The 19,061-nt window shown below is 45.4% G+C and overlaps 1 protein-coding gene across 4 annotated transcripts in view; it reads left to right on the top strand.

The window, feature by feature from the left end:
• DMRT1 (doublesex and mab-3 related transcription factor 1) overlaps nt 1-19,061 on the top strand; it is a 107,305-nt gene that overhangs the window by 64,736 nt on the left and 23,508 nt on the right. For 2 of the 4 annotated variants that reach the window (XM_082696627.1, XM_082696628.1), the window contains exon 5: nt 5,684-5,770. The exons of the other annotated variants lie outside the window; for them this stretch is intronic. In XM_082696627.1, coding sequence (XP_082552753.1) covers nt 5,684-5,770 — 87 coding nt within the window. The remainder of the gene's footprint in view (nt 1-5,683; nt 5,771-19,061) is intronic. 4 annotated transcript variants of the gene reach the window in all.

Here is a 19,061-nt window from a genome sequence, read left to right as displayed (position 1 = left end):
ACCATTTATTGTCAGGAATGGACAAGCACAGCTCCGTATGATAAATATTCGTACCACAGAACATATGCCGATGTGGTCCTTCTTTCACACTCTGTTTGATTCTATATATTTATCTGGCTTTTAAGCTCTTTAGGGACAGAGAACACATCTTAGTTACCTTTTTACCTGTTATGATGCCTTTTATTTGTTATTTATTGTTTGAGTGAATGAATGAATGAGTTATTTTTTAAGTGAGCTTGCTACTCTGTAGAGAAACACCAGCCTAGAAGGTCAGGACCCTAACCCATTGTCTGTGAAGTTAGTGCTGATTGTAGCGATGAAGCAGTTAAGGAAACATTTGTTCATACAGAAAATTAGGAGTGAAACTTACTTTCGAGAAGAAATTGGCTAAGCTTCTTTTTCCAGGAATAATGGAATATTTCCAGAAGCACTCACATTCTTGAGAGAAAGGTGTAAATTCAGAGCAGGGCAGTAAGATAAAAAGATAAGAGGAAATTTATTAGAGCAGAAAGGAACAGATATAAGAGGAGCAGGAGGCATTTGAATTTATGGCAGGAAAGGCTCAGAAGGAAAGAGGTTACAGTCCAGGACAGAAAGGACCGGCTGCACCAGTGCTCACCAGGAAAGACAGGGCGAATAGCAGTGAGGATTTCTTACATTTTCGCTGGTGATACGTGTGTTTGAAAGCATGAGGAGGCCTCAGGCTTACGCTCCTGGTGCCCCTCTCCCTCACTACTAGCCTCATACCTGAGGGAGTTAGCTAGGAAGAGCTGTTAGTGGAACTCTATCATGTCTACTTTTGAATTGCCATGGAAAAGGAGAATGTGGATAAATAGAAAATCTAAATAGCAGCTAATTATTTAAAGAAATGTGGATTTATGACTTCCAAATGCATGGTGGGGCTTCTATGGTACGTGGAGTGTTCACAGAGCAAGGGAGAAGGGAAGAGGAGGTTGTGTTTGCGGATCAAAGGGACACCTCTGGGGTCCTTTCTTGGAGCATTGGATCCTCTGTTTTATCATTAGCATTGACACAAGTAGGCAGTTGGGGACAGCAGAGGCCCTTGTGTTGAGTAGGGCTGAGGCTGGTGGCAGGGCTCAGTGGGTAGGGAGAGGGACAGCAGTATATTCATCTGTGACAAGGTGACAGGCTGGCCAGTAACCAGTTGCATTTATCACTTCCATCAGGTTTGGGTTGAGCTCCTTGGGTTGGTTGTGTTTTAATAAATAAATTATGATTGGAAGATCTAAGTGGGGACTTACAAGTAATTTGAAAAACAGTGTTTTTCCATAGGCTTAATGTTTTCTTTAAAGTGTAAATTTGTCCATTAAATCAGTATTTTTTCACTTTCTTTTAAGAGAAGTTTAACCTGTCTTTACCAAGTAAAGAAAGGAGTCCTGGTTCAAAGTCTACCTCTGCTTTTGCTGAAGATGGCAACATGCAAATAGAATGTCATAGGAATTCCAGGGAAAGTTCCTTTTGCTGTGTCACTACTGCTTAATGTTCTCCTTGGTAAAGAGGCTAGGAGGCATTTCCTCCCCCTTCCATATCCTGAAAAGTATCAGGAGGTAGATTAGAGAGACAAGGAGGCCCAGGCATGTAGCACTCCATAAAACATTGCAAGTACTGTGGCTTTTATTTTAAGTGACATGAGAAGCCATTGCAGGCTTTCCAACAAAGGGGCAGCCGGGGAGACATGTCTGTCCTGTGCATTTGGAAGCTCACTCTGGCTGCTGTGTGAGACCAGACTGTAGGAATGCAGGGTGGAGGCAGAGAGTCCAGTAGAAGGCACTGAGTAATCGTTGCAAAAGGTGGCAGTGACCTAGGGAGGGTAGGAGTGTGGTGGTGCTGACAGGCGGTTTAATTCTAAATCTGCTTTGAAGGTAGAACCAACATGATTTGCTGATGGATTTGGGATGTGCCAGTAAGAGAGAAGTGAGGGGATGTTAAAAACTACAGTTTTTAACCTCACCAAGTAGAAAATTGGAGTTTCTGTTTATTGAGGTAAAGAAGACCATGGTGGGATGGGCCTGGTTTGTGGGAATTAGGAGTAGTTTACACATGAAGTTTGAGGTGTTCGAGAGTCCTCAAGTGGATCATCAAATAGGAATGGATGTGTAAATTCTGTTTCAAGTTGAGAGGAGACATCCTTGTCAGAAATAAAAACTCAAGGGTCCTGTGCATAGATGTTAGTTGAAGCCAGTCTGGTGAGAGCCCCTGGAGAGTTGAGTGTAGATAGATGGTGGAGAATGAAGGACTGAAGATTGAACTCCAAGGCCCTCTGGGGTCTGGACTTGTGTCGTAGTTGAGGAGGACCAGCAAAGGTTAAAGTGATGAGGAGCGGCTGGCGGGTAGGAGGAGAGCTAATGGGACATGTTGTCTTGCACGCTGAGCAAAGAAAACATTTCAGTGAACATAGCCAAAGAAGCCGATAGGTCAGGTGAGAAGAGGGTTGGAATCAACCACTGACTAGGTATATATGGTAGGAATGATGGAGGAATCTGGACAGGTGGCCATTTGGGTGCGGACAGGGGAGTGAAAGCCTGACTGTGTTTGGGTATGCGCGGGAGAGAAGATAGGGACCGGGGCACAGACACTTCTTTACGGAGTTTTGCTGTAAGGGGGCGTCATGAAATGGGGCAGCAGCTGGAGGAGAGCCAAGTTCAAGGAAGATCTTTTCCTCTTTTTCAAAGAAAGGAGATAGCGCAGTAGGTTTGTATGCTGACAGGAGTGGTCCAGTAGAGGGAAGGTTTGCCCCACCGGCTGTGTGGGGTAGGGGCCACCATCGTCAGGGACACTAGTGGGGTGCTGAGTAAGCAAGACTAGTCAGGGTCCAGGCAGCGGGCCCCGGCATGGGGGCGTGTGGGTGCTTCATTAGTGGTCTAAGAGGAAGTAAGTAAAGGAACTAAACATAAAGGAAAACTTACTAACAGTTTGACACCATGATTTAAGGTCTATTGAATCTAATTCGAAAATTGGGGTTTGAATATTTTTTTTGTCTTTCATTTTTTTAGGAATTCATTTTTTTATCATGGTAAAATCCACCTGTCATAAGATGAACCATTAACCATTTTAAGTGTACAGTTAAGCAGCACTCAGACCTTTGCAGTGTTGGGCAACGATGACCTTTACCTAGTTCAAAGGCATTTTCATCACCCCAAAAGGAAACTGTATACCTAAGCAGTTACTCCCTACTCTCCTTTCCCCCAGCCCCTGACAACCACTGATTTGCTTTCTGTCTTAATGGACTTGCCTATTGTGGATGTTTTATGTGAATGGAGTCCTGTAATATGTGGCCTTTTGTGACTGGCTTCTTTCACTGAGCATAACTCAGGTTTTTGAACGTCCTCCGGGTTGTAGCAAGTATTAGTACCAGACTCCTTTTTATGGCCCACTAAGATTCCATTGTTGTGGATAAACCAAACATCTTGCTTTTTTGTTCTTCAGTCAATAAATATTTACGTTATTTGAACCTTTTATTAGCTATTGTGAATAGCTATGCTGTGAACTTTCATGTTCTCCATTGGGAGAGCTGTGCTCAATTCTTCTGTGAGCATACCAGCAGCAGAATTGCAGGGTTGTATGGTAATTCTGTGTTTAACTTTTTGAGGAACTACCAGACTATTCTCTGTAGTGCCTGCACCATTATACATTCCTGCCAGTGTGTGAGGGCCATCTCATCTTACTTACCATTTTTTAAATTATGATTCTAGTAATTGACATTTGTTGTATCTTATGAAAGTATGAGACCTTGGTGGATTGGAAACAAAAAAATTCTAGGAGTGCCTGGCTGACTCATTGGGTAGAGCATTGCAACTCTCGATCTTGGAGTTGTGGGTTCAAGCTCCATGTTGGATGTAGAGATTACTTAAACATAAGTCTTAAAATTTTAAGCAAAACTAAGCAGGTCCCTCCCCATAGATAGCTTGAGAAGCACTGATCCTAGTATACGCGCAGAAGGTTAGCTTACACATGATTCTGGCCTCTTCATAGTAACAGGTGCCCGTGGTTCACAAAGTGGTGGTCTGAGCACCCTAGAAATGAGGCTCCTGCACTCGGGATAAAGAGGGGCATCTCCACAGCCATGCCCCTGTGTTAACAGATACACTCACGTTCATAGGTGGGCAGCATTTCATGTCACAAACAAGCATCTTTCTCTGCATATTGAAGTCTTGCATAGAAGTTCTTGGAGGGTACGTGGCTGGCCAGCCCCTGGGGAAAGGTTTCAATTTAAAATGAGAAAGACAAGCATCTTTTGATCTTTTCATCTCTTTATCCTACAGTCTCAGTTTGAACGTTAGAGCTGCTGCAGCCAGTTTCTTTGCCCTTTCCAGCACGGATAGAGCGGCAGGCCCCTGTGCAAACTCATCCTCCCTTTCTTGCTAGAAGCCAGAAGCTAGAAGCTAGAAGCCAGCGTCTGAGGTGCTCGTTATGTATTATGAGCTGTTCCTGTATTATTCATTTAGCACACGTAGGATGTCTGCAGCTCCAAGAAGCAGGGTACAGAGCGTTTATGTTTTCTCCAAAGGTCAGATGGCCCAAGTCGGGGGAAGGGTCTCTCTGAGTCGAAGGGCCTGTGCTCTTTCTGTGATGTCTGGGCAGCTTGCAGAAGCATTTGTGTTCCCAAACTTGGCTTTCCGAATCCATGCAACATTAGCAATTTTGTAGCCCAGTGAATCTGGAAGTGCCTGATTTCACTGAGGGCCTATGCTAACCCCCTCCTCCGCCCTCCCCGCAATTGCCACGACTAAATGGCTAAGCTTTCCCTCCATGGAATGGATTTGCTTCATGCCGCATATGGGATTCTAGTGAAAGACCATGCAGCTAGTTTTGCAGGTGAGAACAGTAGGCATGCACTCCCTGTTGGAAGCACCCACAGGTCTCCCTCGCTCAAATCCGGGAGGCCAGAACTACCCTTTGGTGAGGTGAGGTGACCTTCTGCCAGCGCCCATGGCCGGGGTGGTAGAAGCATTCTGTGCTTAGCATTGTAATGGAGCCACCGCTCGGCAACTGTGTAGCCCTGGGAGTACAAGACCCTTACTTTAATCACCCCTTAACACAGGGTGAGGAGGTAGGTGTTGTGAGGGTGAAATCATGTCCCATACGGAAACAAGCTCTATAAATCACCAAATATGGCAAGAGATGGGAAAATACTGTACATACTTCCACCATTCCTTTCTGTAAGGGGTGTGTTGACATTTCAGGCAGTTCTTCTTGTCAGGGAGAAAGATGTTCTGGAAATGTTTTAGAGTCCTGCTCAGACAGGAAGGAGAGCAGACCAAAGAATCTGAGGGCTCGCTTTTTTGTGTATATTCTCTGAAGCGTATGGCAAGCCTACAGGGGAGAAAAACACTGACCTTTTTCTTCTGCTGCTTTAAGGAAAGCTGAATATGTTTTATGCAACATTTATAGAATGTTGAGTTTAAACTTCTCTTTAGGCGATGATTTGAGGGAGGTCAGACTCTTCAGGAAATGGGTTGAATTTCAAAGAAAAGCACCTGACTGCTAAACCTGTCTTCCTTAGTGACCTTGTTATTTTCAGGTGCAGCTTTTATTTCTTTATTTTTTTTAATTTTTAGAGAGAAAGAATGGGCACGCTTGCATATGTACAAGTTGGGGGAGGGGCAGAGGGAGAAGCAGGCTCCCCGCTGAGCAGGGAGCCTGATATGGGACTCGATTCCAGGACCCTGGGATCATGACCTGAGCCGAAGGCAGCCACTTAACCGACTGAGCCACCCAGGCGCCCTCAGCTCCAGCTTTGAACAGAGAGGTAAGTGGGGGATTCTTTGGCCATGACCATGGAGGCTAGTGCTCGCAAGGCGATGGGTCCCACCCCAGGAGAGGAGCTCTGGCTCAGATCCCCAGCACTGGGCCTGACTATAACATGCTTGCTTCATCTCTTCCAGCCTCACTTCCGTTATCTGGAAAGTTGAAAGAAAATAACAGCCTTACCTATTACATTTGGGTCAAAAATTTTTTTACATAAAAGCTATGTAAAAAAGCCATGGCAGAAGTTGTCAACTCCCTTATTTCCATATGAAGACCTGCCACCATGTCTTACACATCTTTCTCTTCCTGCCAGTGCCTGGCAGGGGGCTGTGCAAATGACACCACAGTCGTTAAGGATGGCCTGTTTTTAGCCCTCCAGGGGCCCTGTTTGAAACTAATCATATGTGTATTGGGATTTTGAAATTAGCTAGACATTGTGGTCTTCTGAGTGAGGAAGTTGAAGTGTAATCATTTTAAGCATATAATCACAGGCGGCCGTGGAGGTATATTTTTACTATATTACATGCGGTGTGTTTGCTAAGTAAAGCAGAGGGAATGAGGGAAGAGGAGTGTGGAAGGACACCAGCAGGTCCCCTCGTGGCTGAAGAACAGCACTGAAGGAGCGCTGAAATGCCGTTTGACGAGAACACCCAGATTTCCCTGGTTTCTTCAGACCTTTCTCTCCCTCCATGAGAACAGCACCGCACAAGGCAAACTGTAGGAAGACTAAGACTGGTTGGGCCCCTAGCATGCCTTGTATGTAAAACACTGCCCTTCGACAAGGCCACCACCAGTCTGGAAAGAGCGAGCACTGCCCAGGGACCCACGTGAGGGCTGTCAGACTCACGTAAGGAAGAGGTTCACGTGTGCGGCCCTTCTGCGAGAGTCATCGAGCTGTGGTCTGACATGCAGGGCGGGCATCATGTTCATTCAGCTTTGTCCCTTGCCAGGTGCCAGGGGCACTCATCCTGCCATGTTCCCAGAGGGCTCCTGGGATGGTCTGTGGTTCTTAGATGAATAAGAAACCTTAGATCCTTCCTGCTGTGCCTCACTGGCCCAGAGTCTAGAGTCCAGTAAAACAGGCATGGAAATAAAGCAGACATGGGCAGACGTAGGCTGTGACCTCCGGGCCACTACATATCCTGGATCCATATTGGAATCAGAATATTCCGTATATTCCCTTTGGAAAACTCAAATTTTAAAGACTTCCTTCTTTGCATATACTAGTTTTCGACAAATAACACAGCCCTATGAGCAAGGTCAAGAGGGGCTTCCTTACTAAGCACACTGACCAGAGAGGCTGGGGCAGGGTGGGGAGGTTTCAGGCAGAGCGCAGTGACATCTCTGAGCCTTATTGCTAGTGCTGGGGAACAGGAGCCAGCATAGGAACTCAGGTCTCCAAACCACTCCCCTGGGCATTCTTTTTGCTGGTGTATCCTTGATTTCTTTTCCCTCCCTTCCTTTTCCTCTCCTCACAAGCAGGTGGCTCTTACAGCATCTGTAGGACAAGGTTCTGTGCACTCAGTGGGGATAACTCATTTAGTTCTTAATAGTAGTATAATTACCCCATTTTATGGATGAGAACACTAAGGCACAGAGACAATGAGAGGAGAAAGGTCCCCATTTCTGAGAGGCAGAGAGAGAAACTGAGGCCCAGTGATGCCTTACTTAGCTTGTCTAAGGCCTTACTGGGCAACAGTCTGGCGTTCCTGTGTGTGAAATATTTTCAAGGAAATGATGGCTGTGATTGGGGTTTGGGTTCTATCTGCTGAGTGCGAAGATATACATGTGATATTAACTCTTCTGTAATGATAAAATTCTAGAAACTACTTCTTTAGCATATGCGTCATGTAGAAATACCCCTTCTAAGGGTACCTTTCTATAGTGTTTTGGTGTCACAGAAAGAGCAAAAACAAAAAAACCCTGAAAAGCAGCCTTGAAAAAACCCATCAGCTTATCAGGCGTGGTATTTACAGTGCTCTTCCCAAAGATCAATATAAACTTCAGAATATCTTTATGACTTAACACAGAGAAGTCAAGTTTTAATTTTGTGGCTATATGTGCATTTCTTTGTGTTTAACAGGAGAGAGTGTTAATATATAATGAAGGCAGACATTAGAAAATTAAATAACTTAATTTCAGTTAATAAATAATTAAATAAATTAAAGAGTTACCAGCTTGGAAATTATAAGTGTAGATAGAAACACAATCAACTATTTCCCTATAGTTGTTTTTATTTTCTGTGGCTGTTCTGTGTTATTTTAAAATTAAGGTCAGGGGGGCCTGGGTGGCTCAGTCAGTTAAGTGTCTGACTTCGTGATTTCAGCTCAGATCATGATCCCAGGGTCGTGAGATCGGGCCCCGTGTCGGGTTCCATGTTCAGTGGAGAGTCTGCTTGAGGATTCTTTCTCCCTCTGCCCCTCACTGCTCCCCACCCCCCAAATAAATAAATCCTTAAAAAATGAAAAAAAAATTAGGATGAATAAAAGGCCTGTTTGTTTTCTCCATATAATTTTTAAGGCAGTATTTTACGCTCTGCCTAGTCTGTCATTGGCTTATTATGACGTTGCTTATACATCTTTAACCTATTCTTGAAAAACTCAAGGCCTTTGCAACGGTTTTCCTTTGGGCTAAAGAAGACCGTCTAGAGCAGCACACAGAGTGTTAGCTCTGGAAACCACTCTTCGGGGAGTTCCTCCATGTCCTGATGTAACGAAGTTGCACACAGTTACAGGGGGTCAGTGCTTCCCCGGGGGCGCCTGTGCTGATCTTATCTCACTGGAGTTCAGGGGTGATGTCTGGTCCCCAGCCTGCCCGATCAGCGCAGGGAACCTGAACTTTTGTGAGCACGTCACACAGTGAGTTTGCCGATTCTGTTACTTATTGAGAGACCACTTCCATTTCTAATTCCTAAAGAGGCAGTGTCCACACAGGCATTAACTTGGAGGTGGCAGTGGCCACTCTGGTTGGCGCAGTGTATGTCCTCATGCAGGAGGTTTCCTCATCTTGGTCGGGATCCACTGGGCCTCGGCCATGCTCTTCGGGCGCAATAGACTCAACTCAGGAGTTTATTTTCCTTCCTCGGCTCCTCAGAGGCCCGGCCCTGGCCAAGTACAACTTGAATAACCTTCAGGAGAGCTGTGCTGTCCTTCTGTCGGCCGCTGTCTTTGAAAATTGCCTCCAGAGTTAGTGAGCAGGAACAGTTAAGATTTACAAACAATGATGAAGCTTGTCATGCATCTTTCACCATCCATCATCCAGGTGCCGTGCCTGGGCGGTGAAGTGTTCTTCATAAAAACCAGCTCAGTGTGAAATACACCTCGCCGCAATGTTTACTGCTCTGAAGCTCGTCCGCGGCCCTTTATAGTAAATCCAGACTGCGCCGTGACATTACAGTATATCACTGCCCAGCGCGGTGGGGTTTACACTGGGAATGAGTGCAGTGCACACCAGATGAGGTGTCCAAATTGAGTTATGTCAGAATTTGGCTGTTATATGGGGATAGCTTTTGTTTTCTGAACACTGAAAGTTAGCTTTATATGTATTTATATACGGGCATATACTTCCCACCTTGCACATATACATGGGTACACCGTATATGCTGAGGTCAGCTTCCAGCCGGGCTTCAGCTGTGAAGAATGGCGACTGGCATTTATGTACCGCCCAACGGTGGTTCATTGAAATCAGTGCAACCGGCCTCTTTGGGGGGAACTAGAGCGGATGGTTATTTCATCGTAGGAGTGGGTTTGCTTCTGCTCCGTGTGCAGTGGTCATTTTTACTGTCCTTTCTTGCAAATCCAGGGAACCCTCTCTCCCGGGATTGTTGTGGTGCGTGGGAACAATCCCTGTGATATAGGGCAAGCGAAGAAACCTGGCAGGACCATCCCACCCGCTGTCGAGCGCCTCGCCTGTCAGCCGAGCGGATGCACTTAGGGAGGTCTCTGAAGTCAGTTGCTTATTTATTGTTTTTTCAGTGGGTATCAAAATCCGGGTGCTGCCTCTGTTATCTTGAAAGATGCTGCTTCCAAGAAAAGATTTATGGTGTTTTAACTTAAATCTGCAAAATAAAAGAGCACACTGAATTTATTGCATGATCAGGGTTTATTTACATTCACCCTAAAAGTGCTGATATTAAAAATGAGCTCCATAAAAAATAATATTCAGGCCCTGCAGCCCCACAGTCATCTTAACACTTATTTTTAAATCCTCTCTTCAGTGTAGCAGGGAAGTTAGGAGAACCATTTGGTGGCCTTTTCGTATCTGGTGGTACAATGAACCCGGGGTCTCTCCCCCATTTACACCAAGTCTAGGGCAGGGCATCCCCCACTTGAAACGCAGGGGCACACAGCCCTCCTGTCATTGCCCTCTGCTCTTTTTCTGGCTGTTCCCTCTTAGTTGCAATGTCTTCTTACTGGAGATTGATTAACGGTGCCACTTCCCAGCTTCCTGGAGCAGCACAGGACACAAATGCAGGCTTATGGTGCTGGCCTCTAGAGGTGGGACAGGGGCCAGAAGCCTTCCATTGGCTCCGCTACCAGGGCAGGGAGCGAAGGGCCCTGAGTTGGCCCGATGCGCCCGTTCTGGGAGGGCTGCGCCATCAGACACGAGATGGCCAGCGAGAGTTCGATTTCAGATAAAACCCCAAACAACTATTTCCATATAATTATGTCCACAGTATCTTATTATTATAAAAATTATTTATTTGGTCTGAAATTCAAATTGTAGCGTCCTGTGTTTTTATTTGGAAATATGGCGATTTTATACTCCATTCGAGTCTTCTCTGAACGACAATTTTAAGGCCTTGGGGTAAAAGACAAAAACAAAATGTGGACAGAGGACAGCAATACTTTCTGGAAGCATACTCAGCAGTTTTAAGGAGTTGCTTCATTTGTGTTTCTGTCAAAATCATAACAATAGGGGGGCGCCTGGGTGGCTCAGTGGGTTAAAGCCGCTGCCTTCAGCTCAGGTCATGATCCCAGCGTACTGGGATCAAGCCCGCATCAGGCTCTCTGCTCAGCAGGGTGCCTGCTTCCTCTTCTCTGCCTGCCTCTCTGCCTACTTGTGATCTTTGTCTGTCAAATAAACAAATAAAATCTTTTTTAAAAAATCATACAATAAGCAGGCTGATGATGCTTAGAGCGGTTTCTTACTTTGGTTAAAGCCTCTCATGGCTTTCTCAGTGTTTCTTCTTCCGTTTGGATAATTCATGGGTCCACACATTTCTTTTTTCATGTTTTATGGGTTAGATCCATTAATACAGCAGCAAATAAAATTTAACCCACTGCTGCTCAGAATCAAAATGGAAATTTATACTCTCTGTGCATTTGGTTCAGTTCTGTCCTCCTACAACTTCTCCAGACAGAACAGTGACTCTGGAAACTCTGAGCAGGACCGGGTCCTCTCAGGCCCCATCCTGAACCCCCACCAGGATGGAAGCTGAGGGCTCGGTCAGTACACAGGTACCAAACTGGAGAGCCAGTGGACCTGGCGTCATGCCTAGGATATGAACACGGCAGGGAGCGTGGGAATGTCAGCAGATCCTGGAGACTCGTGCTTTTCCCTTCGTGTCCACAGACAACAGGCTTCCCTCTCTGTGCTGTGGAAGGCATAGCCATGTGCCCGGCTGTCTTGCTCTTACGTAGGTCTTGGTCGTGGTCTTTTTGTAACCCAAGGGAAAGGTAGTCTTCTTCAGTTAGAGAAACCAGGGTTACAGCCAAACTGTGTGGGTGGATACACAGTCCTGTCAGGGCATGTTTTGCCTTTGTTACTTACATGCTTAGAGAGGTGGCCTGGGGCTTGATTTGTTTGTTTGCTTATAACAGCTTTATTGATACATAGTTCACACACCATAAAATTCATCTCCTTAAAGCATACAGTTCAGTGGTTTTTAGTATATTGACAGAATTGTGCAACCATCACCACAGCCTAATCCCAGAAATGTTTCCATTGTCCCAAAAGGGTTCCCCATATGCAGTCACTCCTCCTCTGCCCCTCCTTCCCAGCCCCTGAACGCTACCGTTCTATTTTCTGTCTCTGTGGATTGGCCCCTTCTGGACATTTCATAGACATGGAATCCTATGTGACCGTTCATGTCTGGCTTTTTTCCCTTAGTAGTACATTTTTGAGGTTCATCCACATTGTCCCATGCAACCGTGCTTCATTCCTTTCTGTGGCAAAATAATACTCCATCATGTGGAAGGGTTGGGTTTATTTTGACTGGAAAATTATTGCAAGGCCCAACAAAAACTGTGGAACCACAAGATTCTCAAGGTGAAATATGTGTGTAATTTTATTTTAGTAAATCTCCAGTCTTCCATCTCGACACATGAATTCCTGTAGCAAGTAGCACCTGCTACCGTGTGGAAGGAGAGGAGCTCATGTGCACAGACATTGAACAAGCAGGGCTGTGCGGTTTTCCTGTTCTGTGCTAACATTATTTACATTATTCTGCTAGGGCTGCCGTAGCAGAGCACACACTGGGCGGCTTAAGTAGCACATTGATTTTCTCACAGTTCCGGAGGTTAGAAGCCCCAGGTCAAGGTGAGGTTAGGGGTAGAGCCACTGCCTCATTGTGACCTCACACAGCCTTTCTCTGGGGGCAGAGTCAGAAAGAGAAAGAGCTTTCATCTCCCTTGCCTTTCTTCTTCTTTTTTAAGGTTTATTCATTTGAGAGAGAGCGCGAGTGCATGTGTGAATGTGTGAGAGGGTGTGTGTGAGTCGAGGGAAGGGGCAGAGGGACAGAAGCCCAAGCAGACTCCCCACTGAGCACAGAGGCCTTACTGCAGCTCAACTTTTGAGATGGTGACCGGAGCCAGAATCCGGAGTCGGATGCTTAACTGACTGAGCCCCTCCTCAACCCGGGCATCCCCCCATCTTCCTCTTAGAACACTGGTCCTATCCAACCAGGCTCTACCCACATGACCTCATTTGAATTCACTTAATCTCCCTAAGGGCCCAGTTCCCAGTGCAGTTTCCAGTGCAGTCTCTGTGGGGGACTAGGAGGTCAATATAGGACTTTGGGGGGACTGTGACACTGTTGAAGAGTTCACTGTCTCTCAGTGCCTCCTCTGGCCAAGGTTCTTGGGACACAGAAGGATGCTGAGACCTGATGAGCCAGTGTGCTCCTGGTCGTGTGTGGAATGTCTGGAATTTACTGACTGCTCACTCACCTTCCAGACCCACATGCCGAGCCCAGCCCATGGCAGGCCCTTGTCTAACAGTGAGATCCCCAGAGCCAGAGGTGTTGTGCAGAGATGGGAGAGCTCCGTGGTCATGCACACCCCACTCACCCAGAGCACTTCTTTTCCGGATTGTTGCTCTTCTTTCCCACATTTTTCCCCCTAGAATTTGGTTACTTACTTTTTTTTCTTTTTTTTCCTATTTCTGATTTTTGGGAAAATGATTTCTGATTTGTTGTCCTCTTTGCCCTTGTAGAGCTCTGCATGACCTTAAACAACTCATGCCAGGGTGATGCTACAAAATTAGTCTTTGCTTATTTTCCCGGCAAGTGAGATTTGGGGCCTTCACACGCAGGATCATTACGGGTGTAATATAAAGGACGTGACTCCGTAAGGACCAAGTGGAAGACATGCATAGGACAGAGAATGGGGAGTGGGAGGAGAGATTCCATGTTCTTTTCAGGGGCACCCCCTCCCCAGCACTTTGATGTGTTCACGAACCTAGAAGCTGTCTGAATGCTGTCATTATGGAGGCTTTACCATGAGGCATGATTCACTGGCCATTGGTGCCTCTCCCCTCCCTGGATGTTGATGGGGTATGGCTGGAATTTCCTAACTTCTAACTAAGGCTGCTTCTCTCTGGTACTCAGCCCCCATCCCAAAGCTGTCTAGGGGCCCACCAAGCGCCACCTTATCAGAATCAAAGAAGCTTCCGTCACCCTTTATCACTCAGGTTCCAGGGCTTTTAGGAGCCCTGTGTAGGGAACCAGGGACAAAGACCGAGTATCTTTCTGTGAATCCACAGGCAGGTAGAGCAAAAATCTCTGACCTTATCTTACAACACAGTAATCTTCTCAACAGACACTAAGTGACACAGCCTGGCCTGTCTCCTGACTCCATGTCTCTGTCCAACCTCAGACTGTCAGCATTGCAACTCTTGTCTTCAGCCTGCTCTCTGAGGCCTATTAATATCTAATAGGAGCTTCTAGGTACATAGGGCCATTTTAACTTCAACGAACTAAAATTTAAAGTGGAGTTCTTCTGGCACAGTAACCAGATTCCTAGTGCTCGGCAACCATGTGTGGCTAGTGGCTGCCACATTGGATAATGCAGAAATAAGACCTGTCTGTCATCACAGGTGTTCTCTTGAAGATAGTTCCATCTGGGACAAGTGGGGGCTATTTTGTTACAGAAGGGGCAGCGTAGTGTTTAAACCTGAGACAAAGGAATAACACAAGTTCAATAAACAGCATTTCGAAGGTAACTTTTTGGGTGCCTGGATGGCTAGGTCAGAAGAGAGTGTGACTCTTGATCTCAGGGTCCTGAGTTTGAGCCCCACATTGAGTGGAGAGATAATTTCTAAATAAATAAATAAATAAATATTCAGCAAAGGTAGAAGCCTAACTTTTGTGGCAACATCAGCCTTTCTTCAAATAACCTGTGGGGTTGAGGAGGACTAATTAGGGGAAGAATAATCAAATGCTGATTCACCTGTGTTGCACACTTTTAACTTTAAATAGATGAAAGCGAGGGAGTAGACTAGAACTTGGTTGATCTTCGTCCAAGAATGGGTGGAAAAGTTGTTTTCTGGCCCTGGGGTGGGATGTGAGCATGTGAGTCTTTGGGGACTCGCCAAAGATTCTTGCATTAAAAGTAGGAGGGGACAGGTGGCTTGGATCCCCGGTCAGAGGTACCGTTTACAAATATGATTTCCCCTTCTGTGAGTTTCACGCTGTGGATTGTGTTGTATCCTTTGATACCAAAAAAACATATATAATCATGATGAAATCCAGTTTGTCTTTTTCTGTTGCATATGCTTTTGGGGTCGTGACCAAGAAGCCATTGCCAAATCTAACATCCTGAAGCTCCCCACCCCCATGTTTTATTCTAAGAGTACTGGGCTTTGAGCTGTAACATTCAGGTCTTTGATTGATCTTGAGTTAATTTTTGTATTAGGTAAGGAAGAGTCCGCCTTCACTTGTTTGCATGTGGATATCCAGTTTTCCCTTATTGAAGACTCCTTTCGCCCTTTGAATGGTCTTGGCACCAAGAGGGAAGAGTATCAGAAGGGTTAATGCTCCACACTTGCCTGTGGCCTTTTTCTGTGATCATCAGAGAACATTAGGCCTTGTGTGTTGATGGCACAGAACACGCCTGTCAAGTTGCCAGTTGCCGATTCACCAGGATATCAGTGGCGAATAGATCTTCTTACTTATTTTTTTTTACTTTTGTTTACTTTCCCTGATATTTCAACTATACCTTTTTTCCACCCCTTAGAATTGTGAAACGAGAATAAGGTAAGAGAAAGAATCCTTCCAAAACCAGGATCACAGTAGAGCAGTGAAAATAGTAGTGTGGGGAAGACTGGCTGTTTTTCCATTTTCCTAAAGGGAAGTGCGTAGAACTCTCGTAAAGGATAGTGACAAATACTAAATTTTAAAATGCCCAGTTTTTTAAGGTCATCTGAAGCCTTTCCTATGTAAGAGATGGTAGACCCTCCTTAGCTGAGCCCCTGGGGGGAAAGCCCTGAAACCCTCTGGCATTCCGTGGGAAATCTTCCTAAGGAAACAGTGCAGAGCAGAGAAGCCAGAAGGGCGGGTGCTAACGCCTGGCTGGCGGCAGCCTGAAGTTGTCAATCACCCCTTAATGTTTACAGAAGCAAAAAGTCAATGTGTAGTTGTTTTAATTTGACACACTCTTGGGTTGAGAGAGTGTAATCGCTGGAGGGGACAGTTAAGTGGCTGTCTGGGTCTGACTCCTGTGCTAAGCGCTTTTCTGATGAGCAGTAGATTGTGTTAAATACCGGCGTAATTGCTCGCGTCCTCAGCCCGGCCTCCAGCACCTTGTACTACATTTCTGTCGCCTGAGGCTGTCGGGGTTTATGCTGCAAAGAGACTCCGTATGTTCATTTTCATGAATCAATGTCGGTTTTTGAAAAGCAGTTGTTACAGCGCTAAGTGGACTGAAATAAATGACACCCCCTCCAGACCCGTTGGAGTAAATCAGAACTGTTCATATCCACGCGAGTGGTCTTCTCAGTATAAATGACTTTTTGTTTACTTATCAAACAGAATGTTTGTCTCCAGGAAATGGAGGCAAATGATTTGCTCATTTTTTAATCCTGTGAGTAGCACTTTGCTGCTGTTAAACCAGGGCGGTTTATTGTGCATTGTTCTGGGTATTGATAGGTAGGAAAGGGACCCTGCTCAGCAAGTGAAATTATCCCCAAATTATTCTCAGGGCCGGGAACACTTGATGGTAACTGTACCCGCTGTGGGGGCGTCAGTCTTGCTCAGACCAGTGCCTCTGTGAGCCAGTGGTGCACGGGCCCTGGGAAGAGGGCGTGCTGTCTCACCCCAGACCTTTTGCCTACACTGGGCAAAAGAACCATGCTTTGGAAAACACATTTCTCACCTTGGGTTGCTGGGCATGATTTCCTGTATGAAGGGCGCAGGCTTCAACCTACCTGGTCGAGCTGCAGACTTGGCGGGTGTGCCAGTGCTGGCTCTGGCTCCGTGAGCCCTCCTCTCAGTCGGTCCAGCTGAAAGAACCATCTTATTGTCTCCTTTGCTTGTCTTCCTTCTCTTCTGTTTCTTTTTGGTTGGGCCACAGTCTTCTTCCATTTACCTCTTCCATAGAACTTGCTGGGCCGTGTCAGCAACGCCTGTCTCAGTGACGCACTAGTTATCATTTATATGTGGTTATACTTTTTGTTATGATGCTAAACACATATATAACATAAAATTGGCCATTTTAAAATATATAATTCAGTGGCATCCAGTACATTCACAGGATTGGGTTCTTGCGGGGCTCATTCAGTTGGGCAGCTGACTCTTGGTTTTGGCTCAGGTTGTGATCTTGGGCTGCACATGCCTTGAGGTATCTGCTTTAGGATTCTCTCTCTCCCTCTGCCCTTTCCCCATTCACACACACGCTTTCTCTCTCTCTCTCTCTAAAAAAAAGATAAATAAATGTTTTTTAAAAATATATATTTATAGGGTCATCTAACAGTCTAAGTTTAGGCCAAGGTCAGAGGCAGTCCTTGATCTGGTAAGATGAGGGGCAGTGAGGGTTGTCAGCCGCGAGGTGGCCTTCTAACTACCCCCCACCCTAGACCCCTCCCTGATTGGGCTGCCCCAGCAGTCTAGGGATGCCCTCGGGACATCCGTGATCCCGCAGTCATCCCTCATGGACCCTTTCCCCTAAAAATCCTTTTTGTTTCTCTAACTGCCAGATCCTGACCTTTCTCTTGCTCGTATGTATGTCCTGGATGGTTCAAGATCTTTCTTTTTGAGGTGACCCTGGTGCTCACCTTCTGCCAGGTGCCAGGAGCCACTCACCAGGCTACTAGGGACTTCCTTTTAATTACTCCTTGCTGTGGAACTACCTCCCATGTTGTCCCATGTCCGGGAGCACCTTCATTGGCTGAATTCTCTTCTTGAAATAGCTGTTCTAGAACTCCTAGGTCACGACGTGCTCCAAAATGAATTACAACAGGGTTAGTTTTCCCTGGTCGCTGGAGAAGGAAACTTCTACACACATGCTGAAAATAGTTATTCCTATTTCTGTTAATAATTCTTTTTTAAAAAAGATTATTTGTGTGTGTGTGTGTGTCCGAGAGAGAGATGAGAGCATGAGCAGGGGAGGGGCCGAGAGAGAAGCACACTCCCCACTGAGCAGGGAGTCTGATGCATGGCTCCGTCCCACAACCTTGGGATCATGACCTGAAGGAAAGGCAGACACTTAACCGACTAAACCGCCCAAGCACCCCTTTCTGTTAATATTCTTCTCCTCATCCGTTCTTTCTTTCTTTTTTTTTTTTTTTTAAAGATTTTATCTATTTATTTGACAGACAGAGATCACAAGCAGGCAGAGAGGCAGAGAGAAAGGAGGAAGCAGGCTCCCTGCTGAGCAGAGAGCCCGATGTGGGGCTCGATCCCAGGACCCTGAGATCATGACCTGAGCCGAAGGCAGAGGCTTTAACCCACTGAGCCACCCAGGCGCCCTCATCCGTTCTTTCAAGTTTATTATTTCTTTATTGGCACTTAACTACAGACCACAGCTGCCTGAAGGTGGCTTTGGGTTTTTCTTTGCATAACTCCTGGTTCAAGGGGCCATTAGTATTGTTATTTTTACAAAAAGTAGTACAAAATCATTGGGGAAATCAAATAATACAGAAATCAGGAAATACAGGAAAGCAGAAGTTTCAGAGTGAAATTTTTTCATTTCTTTCATATAGATTTACATATTTTCTGTTCCTTCCCTCTGCGGTGTGTGCTGTGGTAATACCCATGAATACCTACAAGAGTGGGCTCTACCTTGCTATCACGTGTCTTTACGGCATCCATCAAAATAACCATGTGATTTTTCTCTTTAGTGCAGTAAGTCACACTAATGGGTTTCCTAATGTAAAATCATCCTTATATTCCTAGAATAAATCTTACTTGGTCATCTTTTTAATGCATTTTATTGGGTTCACTTTTAGGACTTCTGTACTTAAGTGAGTTCAACCTACTTTCCTTTTTTGTGGTACTTTTTTTTAAAGATTTTATTTGAGAGAAAGAGAGCATGAGCACAAGCAAGGAGAATGGCAAGCAAGGGGGCACAGCAGGCAGAGGGAGAGGGAGAAGCAGACTCCCTGCTGAGCAGGAGCCCAGTGTGGGGCTCGATCCCAGGACCCCGGGATCATGATCTGAGCTAAAGGCAGATGCCTAACTGACTGAGCCACCCAGGCACCTCTTTTTGTGGTATTTTTATCATGTTCTCATGTTCCTTGCATCATGGTTGTCATAAGTTCATAGGATAAAACAGAATGATATGAAATTAAAATGATTTTTAAAATTTTAAAAACAATACTGTCTGTTCAATGCTTTTCTCTTTATATGTTTCTTGTGTTCATGGTCAGATCTCTCAAAGGTTCACAGGTTTTATTGGTCATTTCCAGCACCATCATACAAGTTTATTTGCTTATGTATAGGTTTCGGTTGACATAACTCAAGTTCTTAAAGAGATTTTTGAAATTATTTCCAGATTTTTCTTTTAATCCCAACCAAAAAATATGTATGGGTATTTGTGGTAATAAAGCCAACAGCCTTCAAGAAGTCATTTTCCCAA

This window comes from Mustela nivalis, assembly GCF_964662115.1.
Source record: "Mustela nivalis genome assembly, chromosome: 13".
Classification (NCBI taxonomy): Eukaryota; Metazoa; Chordata; class Mammalia; order Carnivora; family Mustelidae; genus Mustela; species Mustela nivalis.
Note: the sequence above shows the minus strand (reverse complement) of the source record. Positions and strands in the feature narration are given on the sequence as shown.